Source organism: Triticum aestivum, chromosome 7B (assembly GCF_018294505.1).
Source record: "Triticum aestivum cultivar Chinese Spring chromosome 7B, IWGSC CS RefSeq v2.1, whole genome shotgun sequence".
Taxonomy (NCBI): Eukaryota; Viridiplantae; Streptophyta; class Magnoliopsida; order Poales; family Poaceae; genus Triticum; species Triticum aestivum.
In genome coordinates, this window is record NC_057813.1 from 633,072,044 (window position 1) to 633,085,067 (window position 13,024).

Here is a 13,024-nt window from a genome sequence, read left to right on the forward strand (position 1 = left end):
TGAGGAACAAATGCTATATCGTTGATCCATGAGATGCTAGCTGCAAGTAAATATGCCACAGCATTACACCTAAAGTTAACGTGCAGATGCAAGAATCTCTACCTAATATTACCTCCCCACATTAATGTGACATGGTTGCCTTTTCCCATCTCTGTATATACGTGTTCACACAATCTATCTTGTAAAACAAGTGCAGGGAACAGACTGAATAATATTAGCAAACTTTAACCATAGCGGACATATATAAATATGTGATGAGCATTAAAAAGGAAAGAAAAAAAAGGTAAATTTCATGGACAAACCTTTCTTCCAGACACTGTTGAGACATGGTCCGATTTGCAAATTTTCCCAATAGGAAGTGAAAGTGAAGCAGACTACAATATATATGGTCCACAGATCATGGCTTGTACTCCGATTGTAATTTTAATTCAATTTTCATTATGTATATATATTACCCCAAAGATATCAATGCCCAAGGGAATCACTTCACCTGAGTGAAGATTCAGTTCTGGAAAGTGAAGTTACCATGTCCTACAAAAACAAATCTTATCAAACAAGCTCAATGGGCTAAGAACAGAAGTCGTACAAATCAAAGAGGCCAGCCCTTAAAATCTCAATTGTACCAAACATCCGAAGAATTTGCTAGATTAGCAGTCAGCACCAAGCTGTCAACAACTAGCTGCAATTGGCATCCAGCATTGTCAGTTATGATTGATGATCATTTACGTCAAAATTTCATAATTCTCTGCCAAGCACTCTGGATGGATCTGGAAGGTGGCGAGGTCCTGGTTAAAATGCAAACAGCTCATCAAGATCTCAAGGATCTCCCTTGCTCTATCTATCTGGGATTTGCCCTCACCATCTATGAACCAGACGTACGTACCTCAAGGATCTCCCTTGCTCTGTCCATCTTGGAGCGGCTTAACGACCCAAACGGCAGCAACATCCAGGCCACCGGACACACCCTGCGCACGTCCTCCGCCACCTCGTCCGTCACCCCGGTCTTCTTGTCCCGTCCCCACCCGCCTCCCATCCCGCGCGCCACAGCAGCTCCAGCTCGACGGGCAGGTCCAGCAGCCGTTCGCGGGCATCGGCTCCACGCCTTCTTCTCTGGCAGCAGCGCCGCCTTGAGGCCGTCGTCCCTCACCGCGTATAATGGGACTTCCAATTCCCATGTCCCCCTGCCTCCTCTTCCCGTCCTTCCTCGATCAAGAGGTGGAACAAGGGGATGCTGCTTCAGGTGCTAGGTCTGGGCTTTTGGACTTGGAAGGCCGCAGAGCAAGGAACGGACTCGTCGAATGATCGGTTGCGGGGATCTTGGGCCATGGAGCTACGGCGGCAGCGGTGGCTGCTTGATATGGGGAGAAGTTTTTTTTTTGAGAAAGATACGGGGAGAAGGTGGGGCTGCGTGATTGTAGGTCTTTGCTACTTGTGTGCGGGCGTGGGCAGAGTTTTCGTCCGCCCGAGGATATGTTTGCTTGTTTAATAGTAGTAGAGATCAAATAGGTATATGATGAAAGTATATTTTATCACGAATCTAATGCTACTAATTTGATGGCATAAATGTTGATGTATTATTATATAAACACGATCAAATATAAAAAAGTTTGACTTTCCAAGAAAGTTGGAAGTACACTCTTTAAAGGACGGAGGGAGTAGACTAGTAACATACATATGTTACTAGTCTATGTTACTACCATCATAGTGGGTAGTAACATAAGTATAGTATCATGCAAGCCTTCATTTATTATGTTGTAGACTCATTTTGCATTGGGGTGCGTTATGTTATGGTAACATATCATGTTACCACAAGCACTTCTTTTCTCATTAACTCCATGCCACATAAGCATATATGTCTTGGGATGTGTTATGTTACTACCTAAGTTACTCCTACTATGGCTAGCCTTAGACTAGCCACAATGCATAGTAACATACAGTAGTAACATACACATATCCCTAGACTATGTTACTACCTTCGTAGTGGGTACTAACATAAGTGTGGTAACATACAAAGCTTCATTTATTGGGTTATAGACTCATATTGCATTGGGACATGTGATGTTACAGTAACTAGCTAAGTTACTGTAACTACCTCTCTCCTCATTAACTCATTGCCACATAAGCAAATTTGCTGAGTTGGACTCGATGTTCCTGCTGAAGTTACTCCCCTGTGGCTAGTCTTAGGAGTAAAGCATTCCGAGGTTGGCGCATCTCGTTGGGCGTGGAGTGAAGCATTGGGAACCCCAATACCTTTCTTCAGAGCAGTTTTTTTTCGCGTCCCTTCGCCCCGGCATTAGTGCTTCGCTTCTGGTTCTTCAGAAGAATCAACTGAGTTTCCCTTCTTCATTGATTCGGGGGGAAGGGAACCGACTACCAGGTGAGAAGCTAGACATCAAGGCGCAACTATTTACATGTCCCCCGCAAAAAAAAAGTTACATGTCCACACACAGGGGTGCTATTCTAGATGTATGCTCGTAAGCCTCCTAAAAAAATCTAGTGTCTAGGTTGCAGAGTGAAGTGCCTCCGTGCATTTTGTTTTCTCTAAAGAACATAGGAGAATTGTGATTTTCATTAGAAGGAGAAACGGCGCTAGAGTGCCAACTGTACAGGGTGCCCGCAAAAAAACGGACAAACACATAGGGAAAGATTAAAAAAAAAAAAACCTAAGCTCCGCTCTACTCTCGGGGCACCAGCCGGCGACCTCCGGCCAACACCCAACATCTTATCTCGTCATTTATGCCGTTGAGAACAACTGTAGCTGGTCGCTCGTGAACTCTGAAGATCATGTCGTTTCTCTCCTTCGAGATGACACAAATGACAAGCATGGGCATGCTACGCGCCTGCAGCTTCTCCCTTGCGTGACTGGTGAGCCCAACAATCCAGGAAGCCATGCTAGCAGCCAACATACTTAGGCTACTTCCAATGCGTTGGTGCTTACATGAGGTGTTAAATACATTGAAAACTTTAGCAACTAAAGCCCTCAACATATAGATGCTTAACTTGTTGGTGCTAAGCATTCTTCATTTAATGGTTTTACAACTAAAGTTCTTCATGCATTGGTGAGATTTTTCCATTTAAGTCTTTTGTCTAGATTCTTGCGTTTAGCATTGTTTCTTTCTGGGGCCACCACACTCATCTCTCTCTTCTTAATTACCTTGTCACATCAGACTTTTTGCCTACATGACAGCCTTAGCACCTGTACAAGGTGGAGCATTGGGAGGAGCCTTACAATTCGTGCTGAAAATGTACACAAAATCTGAACGGTTGTGACATGTGAAAAAGTAACATGCTTACAATTCCTTTTGTGCACCATCTTCATTTTTTTTTATATTCTTAATCAAAACTTACACACATATACTTCAGCTTGCAATTGATATAGATGATTCAGATGAGTCTATAGCAAGGGAGATAATGAGCTTATTTTCAGTGGTCAAGAACAAGGAGCCTTGTTCCCTGCAATTGATTTGGTCAAAGCACGCAGCGATGTATGGGCGTTACGGCGGCCGTGCTCTACCGGCGACACAACCCGTTGCAGTAGAACAGGAAAATAGAGGCCGCGGAGAAAGCCAGAACCCCAAAGACGGCTGCTTTTGAACTCAACGCACTAGCTAGCCCTCCTGAAATTCCTGGTCCTCGAAATGACGCCGCGACGGCGGCTGTCTTGGTTCTTCTCCTTTAGTCATTTCCACTTCCCTTAATTTTATTTTATTTTTCTCTTGAAAAATGGAAGTACTTTGTTCTCCGACTCTGCACCAACTTCTTTTTGGAACATCTGACTCTGCACCAACTGATAGGACGTACTTCGACAACTGGGGACACTTGCACGGAGCTAGTGTTGCGATCTGCAACCTTTTCCACTTATCCCGTCGATGAACAGAGTTCAGATGCGTCTTCGCGAGCAGCGGTCCCATGTTCCATCCACCATCGCCCACGCCGACGGCGCGTCGATGCTTGATCCATCCATCCATCGATCGATCTAGAAGGAGCGAACGAACCAGCCAGCCAAAAGGTAGCGGCGCGTGATCGATCCACCCGTCGCCGAGTAAAAGAGGAAGGCATCGAATCCGCAGGCGGCGGCAATCATGCCGCGCGCCCCGATCCTATATCTGAACGCGGAACGCGCCCACGTCGCCGTTGGATTTGGCCAGTTCCACTTCCACCCGACTGCGTGGTGCGTGCGCTCCATCCAAACTGTCCCCCGCCCGGCGCCACCGTGCATGAGCTCAGCGCCGGCCGAACTCTCGCGGCCCGCATGCATGCGCAGTGCCATTGCGCCTCCGGCCAAATTAACCCGGCCCGCTGCCTGTGCCTGTGCCTGGCCGTCCGGCCGCCGGTCCAGCTGCCGCCACCGCCCGTCAGATCGACCACCACAGGTTAATCGATCAATCATGTCGCCCGGGCCGCGTCGACTGCGCGTGTCCCTTTCCCCGATCTGGCCGGCTACAGCCCTCGTGCCGGAACCCGCCGGAAACCTGGCCATCGTAGCACCAGCGACGAGGTTGATGTTACCCGCTGCACATGCGTTATGGGTGATTGGGTGGGGGCGCCCCACGTACTGTGCGTGCTGAGATGATGCGCGCGCAGGCACAGTGCGTTTACAAAACCTGGGAATATAATCGACCGGCCTGTCCCGAGCCTGCCGCCGGAAGAAAACAACCGACAACTCGGCCGAGGCCCGCGTCACCACACACACAGGAGCCGATCGTGATCGGCCGTCCGTCCGCTCCGGCGTCGATCGGATGCGTACAACGAGCACACTGTGCGCCGCCGGCCGCATGTGTCGTCCGCGGGGATCCACGTACGCCGTCCGATCCATCGCAGTCGGATGGCGACGGCCGGCCGGGGTCATGCATGTGCAGTGTGCAGGCCATGTGTCGGGGCCCGGGACGGGCGACGTGTCCGCCAGTTTGATCAGAGATGACACACAGTGACACAGTACGTACGACGAACCCCACCCGCGTACGAAACTCAAAGTAAATGCGTTTTTCACCTATATAAGAACACGTGATTTTATCCTCGTAGAAAACAGCCACACTTGTATGTAAATACGTAGTACATGCACTGTACGCTCGGATAAGTCAGGCCCGATGGGTACGTGATTCGACGGGGCTCCACGTACGTACGTACGAGGTACGCCTTTGCCATTTCGAAAGGTTCTAGGTTTGTTCGTGCCGGGTGGTAGCTGGCCTAGCGCTCGACCGGTCTTCGTGGGGAAGATACGTATTTCACCCGGAACGCACACCGGGAATAGAAAATACGTATTTGCCCGACGTTGACGTAGGCCCTCGATCCACACGTTGGGTTTATCTGCTCGCACGTAGTGCGTACGCCGTCCCGCTTCGTATGGTTGAGCACGTGTTGTCACTTTTTAATCTCATGGCCGGCCTCTATCGACGCGTACGTGCGGTTGCTACAAGAAGAGTTAAAGTCATTCTTTTCAAAGTTAAAAAAAAAGTTATTCTTTTCGAATTCGAATCTGTACGGAAGAGAGTTAATTAACTTGACCCGTCACGAGAGTCTAGCATAGGAGTACACCACTCGTTGTTTGGCCAAGTAACCATCATCTGCTAATTTGTTCTTTGGCCAAGCAATCATAGATCATCTGCTTTGTGATTCGTGAAGTGGCTAGATGCGAGACGCGACCGAGATGGACCGATGTGGAACGCGGGAATCTTTTCTAAAGTTGCTTTTCGTCGAGCTGAAACTACAAAAAACGCGTGCACACGGCGTGCAATGCAATGCAACGGCTTGATCGATGAGATAGCTTGGAAACTGAATTGTTTTAGGCAGAAATATCTGACCGCTTTACCAGTTCGGTAATCGCCACTCCACTTTGTTTGCATGCAGTGCTATATCTCCAGCTCACGTTCCCTCCCAGCTTCACCTGGACAAAAGATATTGCTATATTCCCAATTATGGCTTTATGTGGCGAAAATGGCTGTGGGCGTGTGCGTACGTACTTTTGGGTGGTGCACACGTTTTTTTAGATGTTGATGCACAACTTTCTTTTTCCCTAAAACAAAGACATAAGATTTGCCTCATTCATTAAATAAGAAGAGAGTTTAGAGTGTTACAACTTACAGGTAACCCACAGTCATGGCATGACAATTACTCACGCGAAATAATGAGCCTTAGTTTCTCGGCGCTCACGGTAACCCAAAGTTTGAGCTCTTCTAAGATGATGTTAAGGAGAATGGGCGGCAGCACACACTTGTGGCGGAACACCGGAGCGTTTGGTTCGGTCCAATTTGTCCAAGACACAAGCGTGGTGAGGGAGGCCATAGCTTGTCTATTGGGGTTTTGCTTGTCGGTTCTCTTATCCCATCACTCATCGAGGGAGTTCGCAAGGTGCCAATTGGAGGGTGTCCATGTGAGCAAGACCAAGCTTCTTAATTATTGATCTCTAGAGCCTAAGCGTGTAATGACACTTGAAGAAAAGGTGTGTATCCGTTTCTTATTCCTTTTTGCATAACTGGCAGAGGCCACAAGCTTTATTAAGGTGTAAGGATAGAGCCAATCGTATATCTTCTCTCATCTTGTACTGGCAAGCTAAACACATTATCAATGCGGCCACCTATGGGTTAATTGCATGTTTCTCCTTCCTCCAGCTGCCATCTTGCAATAGCCTAATCGCTTGTTACCACCATCCATGGTTGGGATGCGCCGTCGCAGCTTCGCCTCCCCTACCCTGCCCGAGCTGCTCCCTCGGTTGTGCTTCCATCGTCACGATCGTTCCTCTAAACCATCTCCATCCTTGGGAACAGTGGTGGAGCTTGCACAAAAATGCTGGGCGGGCTGGGTGGGCCACACTGTGAAGGATTACTACTAGATTGTATTCTACAACCCATGAGCTGGCTATAAATATATGAGGAGAAACGCGAGAGCTGGGCGGGCCCTGGCCCATTCGGCCTTGCCTAAGCTCCGCCAGTGCTTGGGAACTTCCCGCATCCTCCCCCTCGCACCTAACCTTGTCAATCTCTAACTTCTCTCCACCAACGACACCGTTTCCACGTCGTCTCCGGCACCGGATCACTCCTGGCTTGGCCTCGATGACAACCCTACATTACATGCAGAATTTTTTTTTGGCCAACTGAGAAATAGCAATTGCGATTATTTTTTTGCGAAAAATTCTTCCAATCTAATAAGAAGATGTAACAATAGTACACATCTCCATAGAAGTAAAAAAGATTACAATCAGGACCATAGACCTCCATGGACCACCTACTGACGACTATAAGCACTACACAAGGCGCGCCACTGTCATCGTCCCTTCCTTACCGAAGTCGGGCAAATCTTTTTGTAGTTGATAGTGAAAAATCGTCATGGTAAAACTCCAAAAGATCAAGGCACTAGAGCAGCAACCATAATCATTGATGAAAAATGTAGAGCACGAGAATCCCACACCAACAACCACGAGCGTCAGCTAAATCCAGAAGACCAAAACCGACCAAACCCAAATAGATTCGTCAGAGACACACGTATATGCACCCTCCATCGATACTAGACACACCGACATCGCCGGAGCGGGCATAAGGCAGAGAGGACATTATTCCGACTCTGGGGTGTTGCTGCCGCCTGGCCATTCCGACCAAGACATTGAGCACTGCCATCACCCAAACCATGGCCGAAGTGCCGGCGACTCAATAATCCTAACTCCGGGAAAGAACCCCAAACTACTAGTGCAACCTAACGTCGTTGAGGCCCACAGAGGAGAGGGGAGGCCGACGATGCACCAGAGGAGCGGCTAGCTAAGTATTTTGAAGGGGGAAACTTATGCTCATTTGTGTCCATAAGCAATTGCAATTAATAACTACTAATACTCTCTTCATCTCATATTAATTATCTCTCGAACGGATGTATCTAACACTAAAATACGTCTAAATATATCCATTTAACAACAACTAATATGGGATGGAGGGTATGATGGGTCAATGACACGGACTGTTTTATCAGCAAAAAATCACATTAAAGATGCCCAAAACCAAATCCCTGAAATTTCCCTCTCTCTCTCTCGCTGCATATACGTACGCGCACTTGCATCGGTGCCCAACAGCCCATGCCACCTCCCCATGCCGGAGATCTACTTCTCCGATCACACCCCGTCAGAGTCGCAAACTCGAATTAGGCGACGCCGCAAAGCCGAGAGATATGCGCCCGCTACGTGATTAGGCCGGTCCGCGCTTCGAATTAAATGCCCCGCCCAACCCTAACCGCGCACGGCGCATCTCTCATCTCGTCTGCATGACTGCATCTGCGCGCCCACGTCACCGCCGGCGACGTCCAGCGACCGTGACACGGCCACCGGCTCGCGGCCGTCCGATCATGGCTCGAACGCCCACCGGCCGGGACCGGCCCAGCGAATCAATCCTCGCCACCTGGCGCCCGGCACTCTAGCCGAGAGGAAAAAGGAAAAGTCTCTCCAGCTGGGTGAGTACGTACGCCGCTCTGCCTAGCTATACGTAGTACCAGTACAGCTATACTGGTAGTATACTACCAGTAGCAGAGCCGTAGCCTTCCCGGCCCCTCCCCATCTCTGTGAAAGCATCGGCGCAAAAACTAGTTGACCTGACCATGCCCTCTGCGCTGGCTCCTATTAATACCATCGTCTTCCTCGCACTCCTCTCCTCCTTCATAATCATACCCCTCTCGGTAAACGGCGCTTGCAGCAGCCGATCCCTCCACCCACCCGGCCGGCCATCGGTGGCTGGCTGCCGGCTGCTGCTTCTTGTGTTGGTTCCACTTCCACTGCTGTGCGCCGTGGAGATCGGCAGCAGCAGCCGTCGGTCCTCTCCTCTCTTCTAGCTCCTGCCGACCGATCTATTGATCTGTCTGAGGGGGGAACGAGCTGCGCGGTGTGGCGGCCGCCGGGGAGGCGATGAATTCGCTGAGCATGGTGGAGGCGAGGCTGCCGCCGGGGTTCAGGTTCCACCCGCGGGACGACGAGCTCGTGCTCGACTACCTGACCAGGAAGCTCGGAGGCGGCGCCGGAGGGGCGGCGGCCGCGGTGGCGAGCATCTACGGCTGCCCCACCATGGTCGACGTCGATCTCAACAAGATCGAGCCCTGGGACCTCCCTGGTAAGACCTAATCCAGATACTCCTGTATACCCAAGTAGCTTAATTACACCAGCATGCGTGTGTGCCTAACTGCCTATATGCTTGTGTGATGAGTTCTAGTTTCATCGTCTTCCGGATCATACATACATATGCATGAGTACTTCGCTCCCTGAGGATGATTTATCTGTTCGATTTAATTTCCTTCTCCCGTCTGGCTGCTGATTCGTAATTATTCTTTTAATTTGAAGTCGATGACGTCCCAAATCCCCTTAAATATATCTGATATATCTCCAGTGTATATCTTTTGACGGAACTAACAACGATTTGGTCGTTTCTAAACGGACAATCTTCAGTTCTCCACTGTACTAATTAAATTCCTTGTTCATTTTTTAACAAATAAAGAAGAAATCACATCCAAGAAATTAATTATTTGTCCGTGTGCGTATGCATGATTGTCCAGGGTTCTCAATCATGCATCAAAATGTATTGCTCTGTTGATTCAACTTGAATTTAAGATTTTGGGACCAATCTATGTATTTATGTGCAGCTCAATTAGCTATCTCCATTAATTTCCAGCCTATTAATTCCATGAACAGTTCTCTTTGTTCCTTTCCGCTCATGCATGTGTAGTTTCCTTCAGTTGCATCCAAATCTAAGGTGGCTGCGTGCATGCTGCTAGTGGCTGGCTAGTTGATCCGTTTCCACTCCCAGCCATAACTGAAGTGACCACGACAATTTCAATCTCATCAAGTTGCAAGTTGCAACTATGCATGCATGCTTCCCATACCGCTAGAAACCGACCTTTCCTCCTTTCCTTTTCTTTTCTCACTTTTTTGGCCTTTCTTTTGGTGTGCCCATGCTTTTCCCCCTCTTTATATGTCCTAACTAATTTAATTACCATTCGATTTTTTGGTCGAAAGGCAAGAAAATATCAGAGTGAGATCACCACCAAATTAACTAGTAGAACTGTAGAGAGAGAGAGAGAGAGAGATCAAATTCTTGCACAGTATACTTTATTTTTTTGCCTCTTATTCCAGATATAGGAGACTTGATCAAGGGATGAATATATATAGTTTCTGGAAATTATTCTACAATGAGAACAAAATTCGCACGTCTTGTCTGCCTCTCCATCCTTGTCGCCTTCCCCTCCCCATAACAGAAGGATATTCTCAGAGCCATGAGTTTGTTTGGCCCCTTGCTGGCCTTCTCCGCATCTGTCCCTGTTCTTGCCATACCATCAAATATTCCCCCAATTTGCCTGATCCTTAAAGGGAATTCACAGCCCACGGATGGGGACAAACTTAACACAAAAATGAGGCCTTCCACCTTGCCTATTAGTAGAAATCACACCATGCACAAAGCCATATGAAAAGAACATATATATAGAAAGGGTTGGATGTGTATAATTGATATATCTCACAAGAAAAGGCAAGATGCCTTCCCGTGATCAATAGATCTCCTTTGTTTTGGTTCCAAAAATATCTATTATTCTCCCTATTATGCAATTACCTATTAGTGGATATTTTCTCTGCCTTAATTAAATGGGGCTCTAATGTTAGGACTTTCTCTTAAAAAATGGAGAAGTGTAGTCAGACATACTACTTGGGTTTGCACATTACACACAGTACATCATAGATGCACATCAACATGTTCCAAAAAGATTATTATTTTGTTCATAGTTCATCTCATTTTTACATAATTGTTTTAATTTCCTCCCTGATTGTATTCAGAAATTGCATGCATTGGCGGCAAGGAGTGGTACTTCTACAGCTTGAGGGACAGGAAGTACGCTACAGGCCAGAGAACAAATAGAGCAACTGAATCGGGCTACTGGAAGGCCACCGGAAAAGACCGATCAATAAGCCGGAAAGGGTTGCTTGTTGGCATGAGAAAAACCCTAGTGTTCTATCAAGGCAGAGCCCCTAAGGGGAAGAAGACTGAGTGGGTCATGCACGAATTCCGCAAGGAAGGGCAAGGCGATCTGATGAAGTTGCCACTCAAGGTAATCATCATTATATAATTATACACATGAGCAAATTTAATCTTACTACTTGATACTCCACTCTTTTCTCCTTTTGTTCCTTATTTGATGCTTATAGTATAATGCATCACATGTATGGATAGTGCAGGAGATCCCACCAAAAATTAATGCACACAAACTATATATCTCGCGACTTTTTTTAAGGAAGGGAGGGGACACTGAAAATGAAACATAACAGATCTGAATTCATATGTGGTAGATTTTATGAGAAGTATGAACTAATATAAAGAAACAAAAACCTTTTGTTCACGTGACATCCACATGTGGAGGCTGCTGGCCGGAATGCCAACTCATCCTATAATACATGTGCAGTGGATAATGTAGTACCACCCGACAGCTCATTATACACGCATGCCCTCTCAATTCAAGATCTAGCTAGGTAGCTATAGAGAGTAGAATTCAAGCGCCAAAATAACTAGCTTCTTAACTAGCCCTTAATTTGTGATAATTAGGCGTCATATAAATAATACTGCAAGATGTCTAAAAACTGGTGTGGTTTGTTCATGATTTTAATTGTGGATTAGCCAGGCCGGTTCCGTTGTACTTGATCCATTATTTACATGTGTGGGTCACTCTCATGCCAGCTACGTACATGGATATGAGGATGATCTGGTCTCTTTTAGATGTACACCCCAATATATATATGATCACTTCAGATGCATACATATATGATATAATACCAATTAATCTACTCACTTATTTTCCAGTCTAATGATGTTAATGTGTAATATTTTGTTAAACAGGAGGACTGGGTCTTGTGTAGGGTTTTCTACAAGACTAGGGCAACCGTTGCCAAGCCACCCACAGGGAGCAGCTACAACATTGACAGTGCAGCCGCAACCTCACTGCCTCCTCTCGTTGACAACTACATTGCCTTTGACCATCCTGGAATGTCGACGGTGCAAAACCTAGAGGGTTATGAGCAAGTGCCCTGCTTCTCCAATGGCCCCTCCTCTCACCCATCGTCGTCGGCCTCGATGAACATCCCGGTGACGGCAATGGCGCCCATGGCTGCTGATCAGGAGCAGCAGCACATGGGGAAGGCAATCAAGGACGCGTTGAGCCAGCTCACCAGGTTTGAGCAAGGCAATGTGAAGAGGGAGGCGCCTGCCCAGGGTGGTGTGTTTGCTCAAGATGGGTTCGAGTACTTAGCTGATAGTGGCTTCTCACAGATGTGGAACTCACTCAATTGATTTTCTAGCTAGTGATATTATTGCTACCAATCAAGGATGGATATAACTCTTGAAAAGAAGATCTAGACTTGGGTGTGTGTGCCTATATGTGCTATTGCATGCAGTTGTGGTATATAGCTAGTAGTACTATCATTCAAGTTCACATTATTTGTCAAAAAGAAAAGGAGGGTCAGAGGAGAGAGCTGATATATGTCATCAGTGATGTAAATCTGTATATACATTATTTGTGTACGACTATGGATAAGAAGGAAAAATTTAGTATCTGGTGCTAGAATATATTATAAACTAATATATTGAAACATAAATTTTGGTGGTTCGTATTACAGAATCTACTCTATTTGTCTGTTGGGCTTTCTTGTGTATTAGTTTGGTCTGTGCAAATGATTGACATATACTCATTATATAATGGTTATACATTCGAGACTAATCTCCCGCTCCGCTCCTTCTGAGTTCTAAGGGAGGTTATATATGTCGCCGTCCACTTGTTTATCTTTCTTCGGTGCCAAATATATATCTCATATTTAATGACTGAAATTCCTGTTTTAATTGGGCCCGCTCCAAGTTTCCAATAAATCAAAGGGGCAACTGCCCATTTTAAATTACTATTGGACATTTCTCAGATCAGCCCCTTGGCTGCAGCATGTGGTTTCTACTGGGCCTTTGACCTGAATTTGCAGTTTTACCAAGGAATTAAGCAGTAAACAGAAAGTCTGTTTGAAAAGTCAGATCATTAA

General features: G+C 46.8%; 1 protein-coding gene across 1 annotated transcript; it reads left to right on the top strand.

The window, feature by feature from the left end:
• The first annotated feature begins 8,517 nt into the window (after nucleotides 1-8,517).
• On the top strand, nucleotides 8,518-12,610 carry LOC123162246 (NAC domain-containing protein 21/22). Its single transcript, XM_044580021.1, has 3 exons — nucleotides 8,518-9,077; nucleotides 10,787-11,058; nucleotides 11,841-12,610. Exons 1-3 carry the CDS (start codon nucleotides 8,876-8,878, stop codon nucleotides 12,288-12,290), a joined length of 924 nt encoding a protein of 307 aa, XP_044435956.1. The 5' UTR covers nucleotides 8,518-8,875; the 3' UTR covers nucleotides 12,291-12,610.
• The last annotated feature ends 414 nt before the right edge of the window (nucleotides 12,611-13,024 follow it).

Bases quoted from the DNA above. Each gene is read 5' to 3' on its own strand.
- LOC123162246 (XM_044580021.1), top strand. From the start codon at position 8,876: ATGAATTCGCTGAGCATGGTGGAGGCGAGGCTGCCGCCGGGGTTCAGG. The intron at 9,078-10,786 runs GTAAGACCTAAT...GATTGTATTCAG, and splicing joins CGAGCCCTGGGACCTCCCTG to AAATTGCATGCATTGGCGGC. The intron at 11,059-11,840 runs GTAATCATCATT...TTTGTTAAACAG, and splicing joins TGATGAAGTTGCCACTCAAG to GAGGACTGGGTCTTGTGTAG.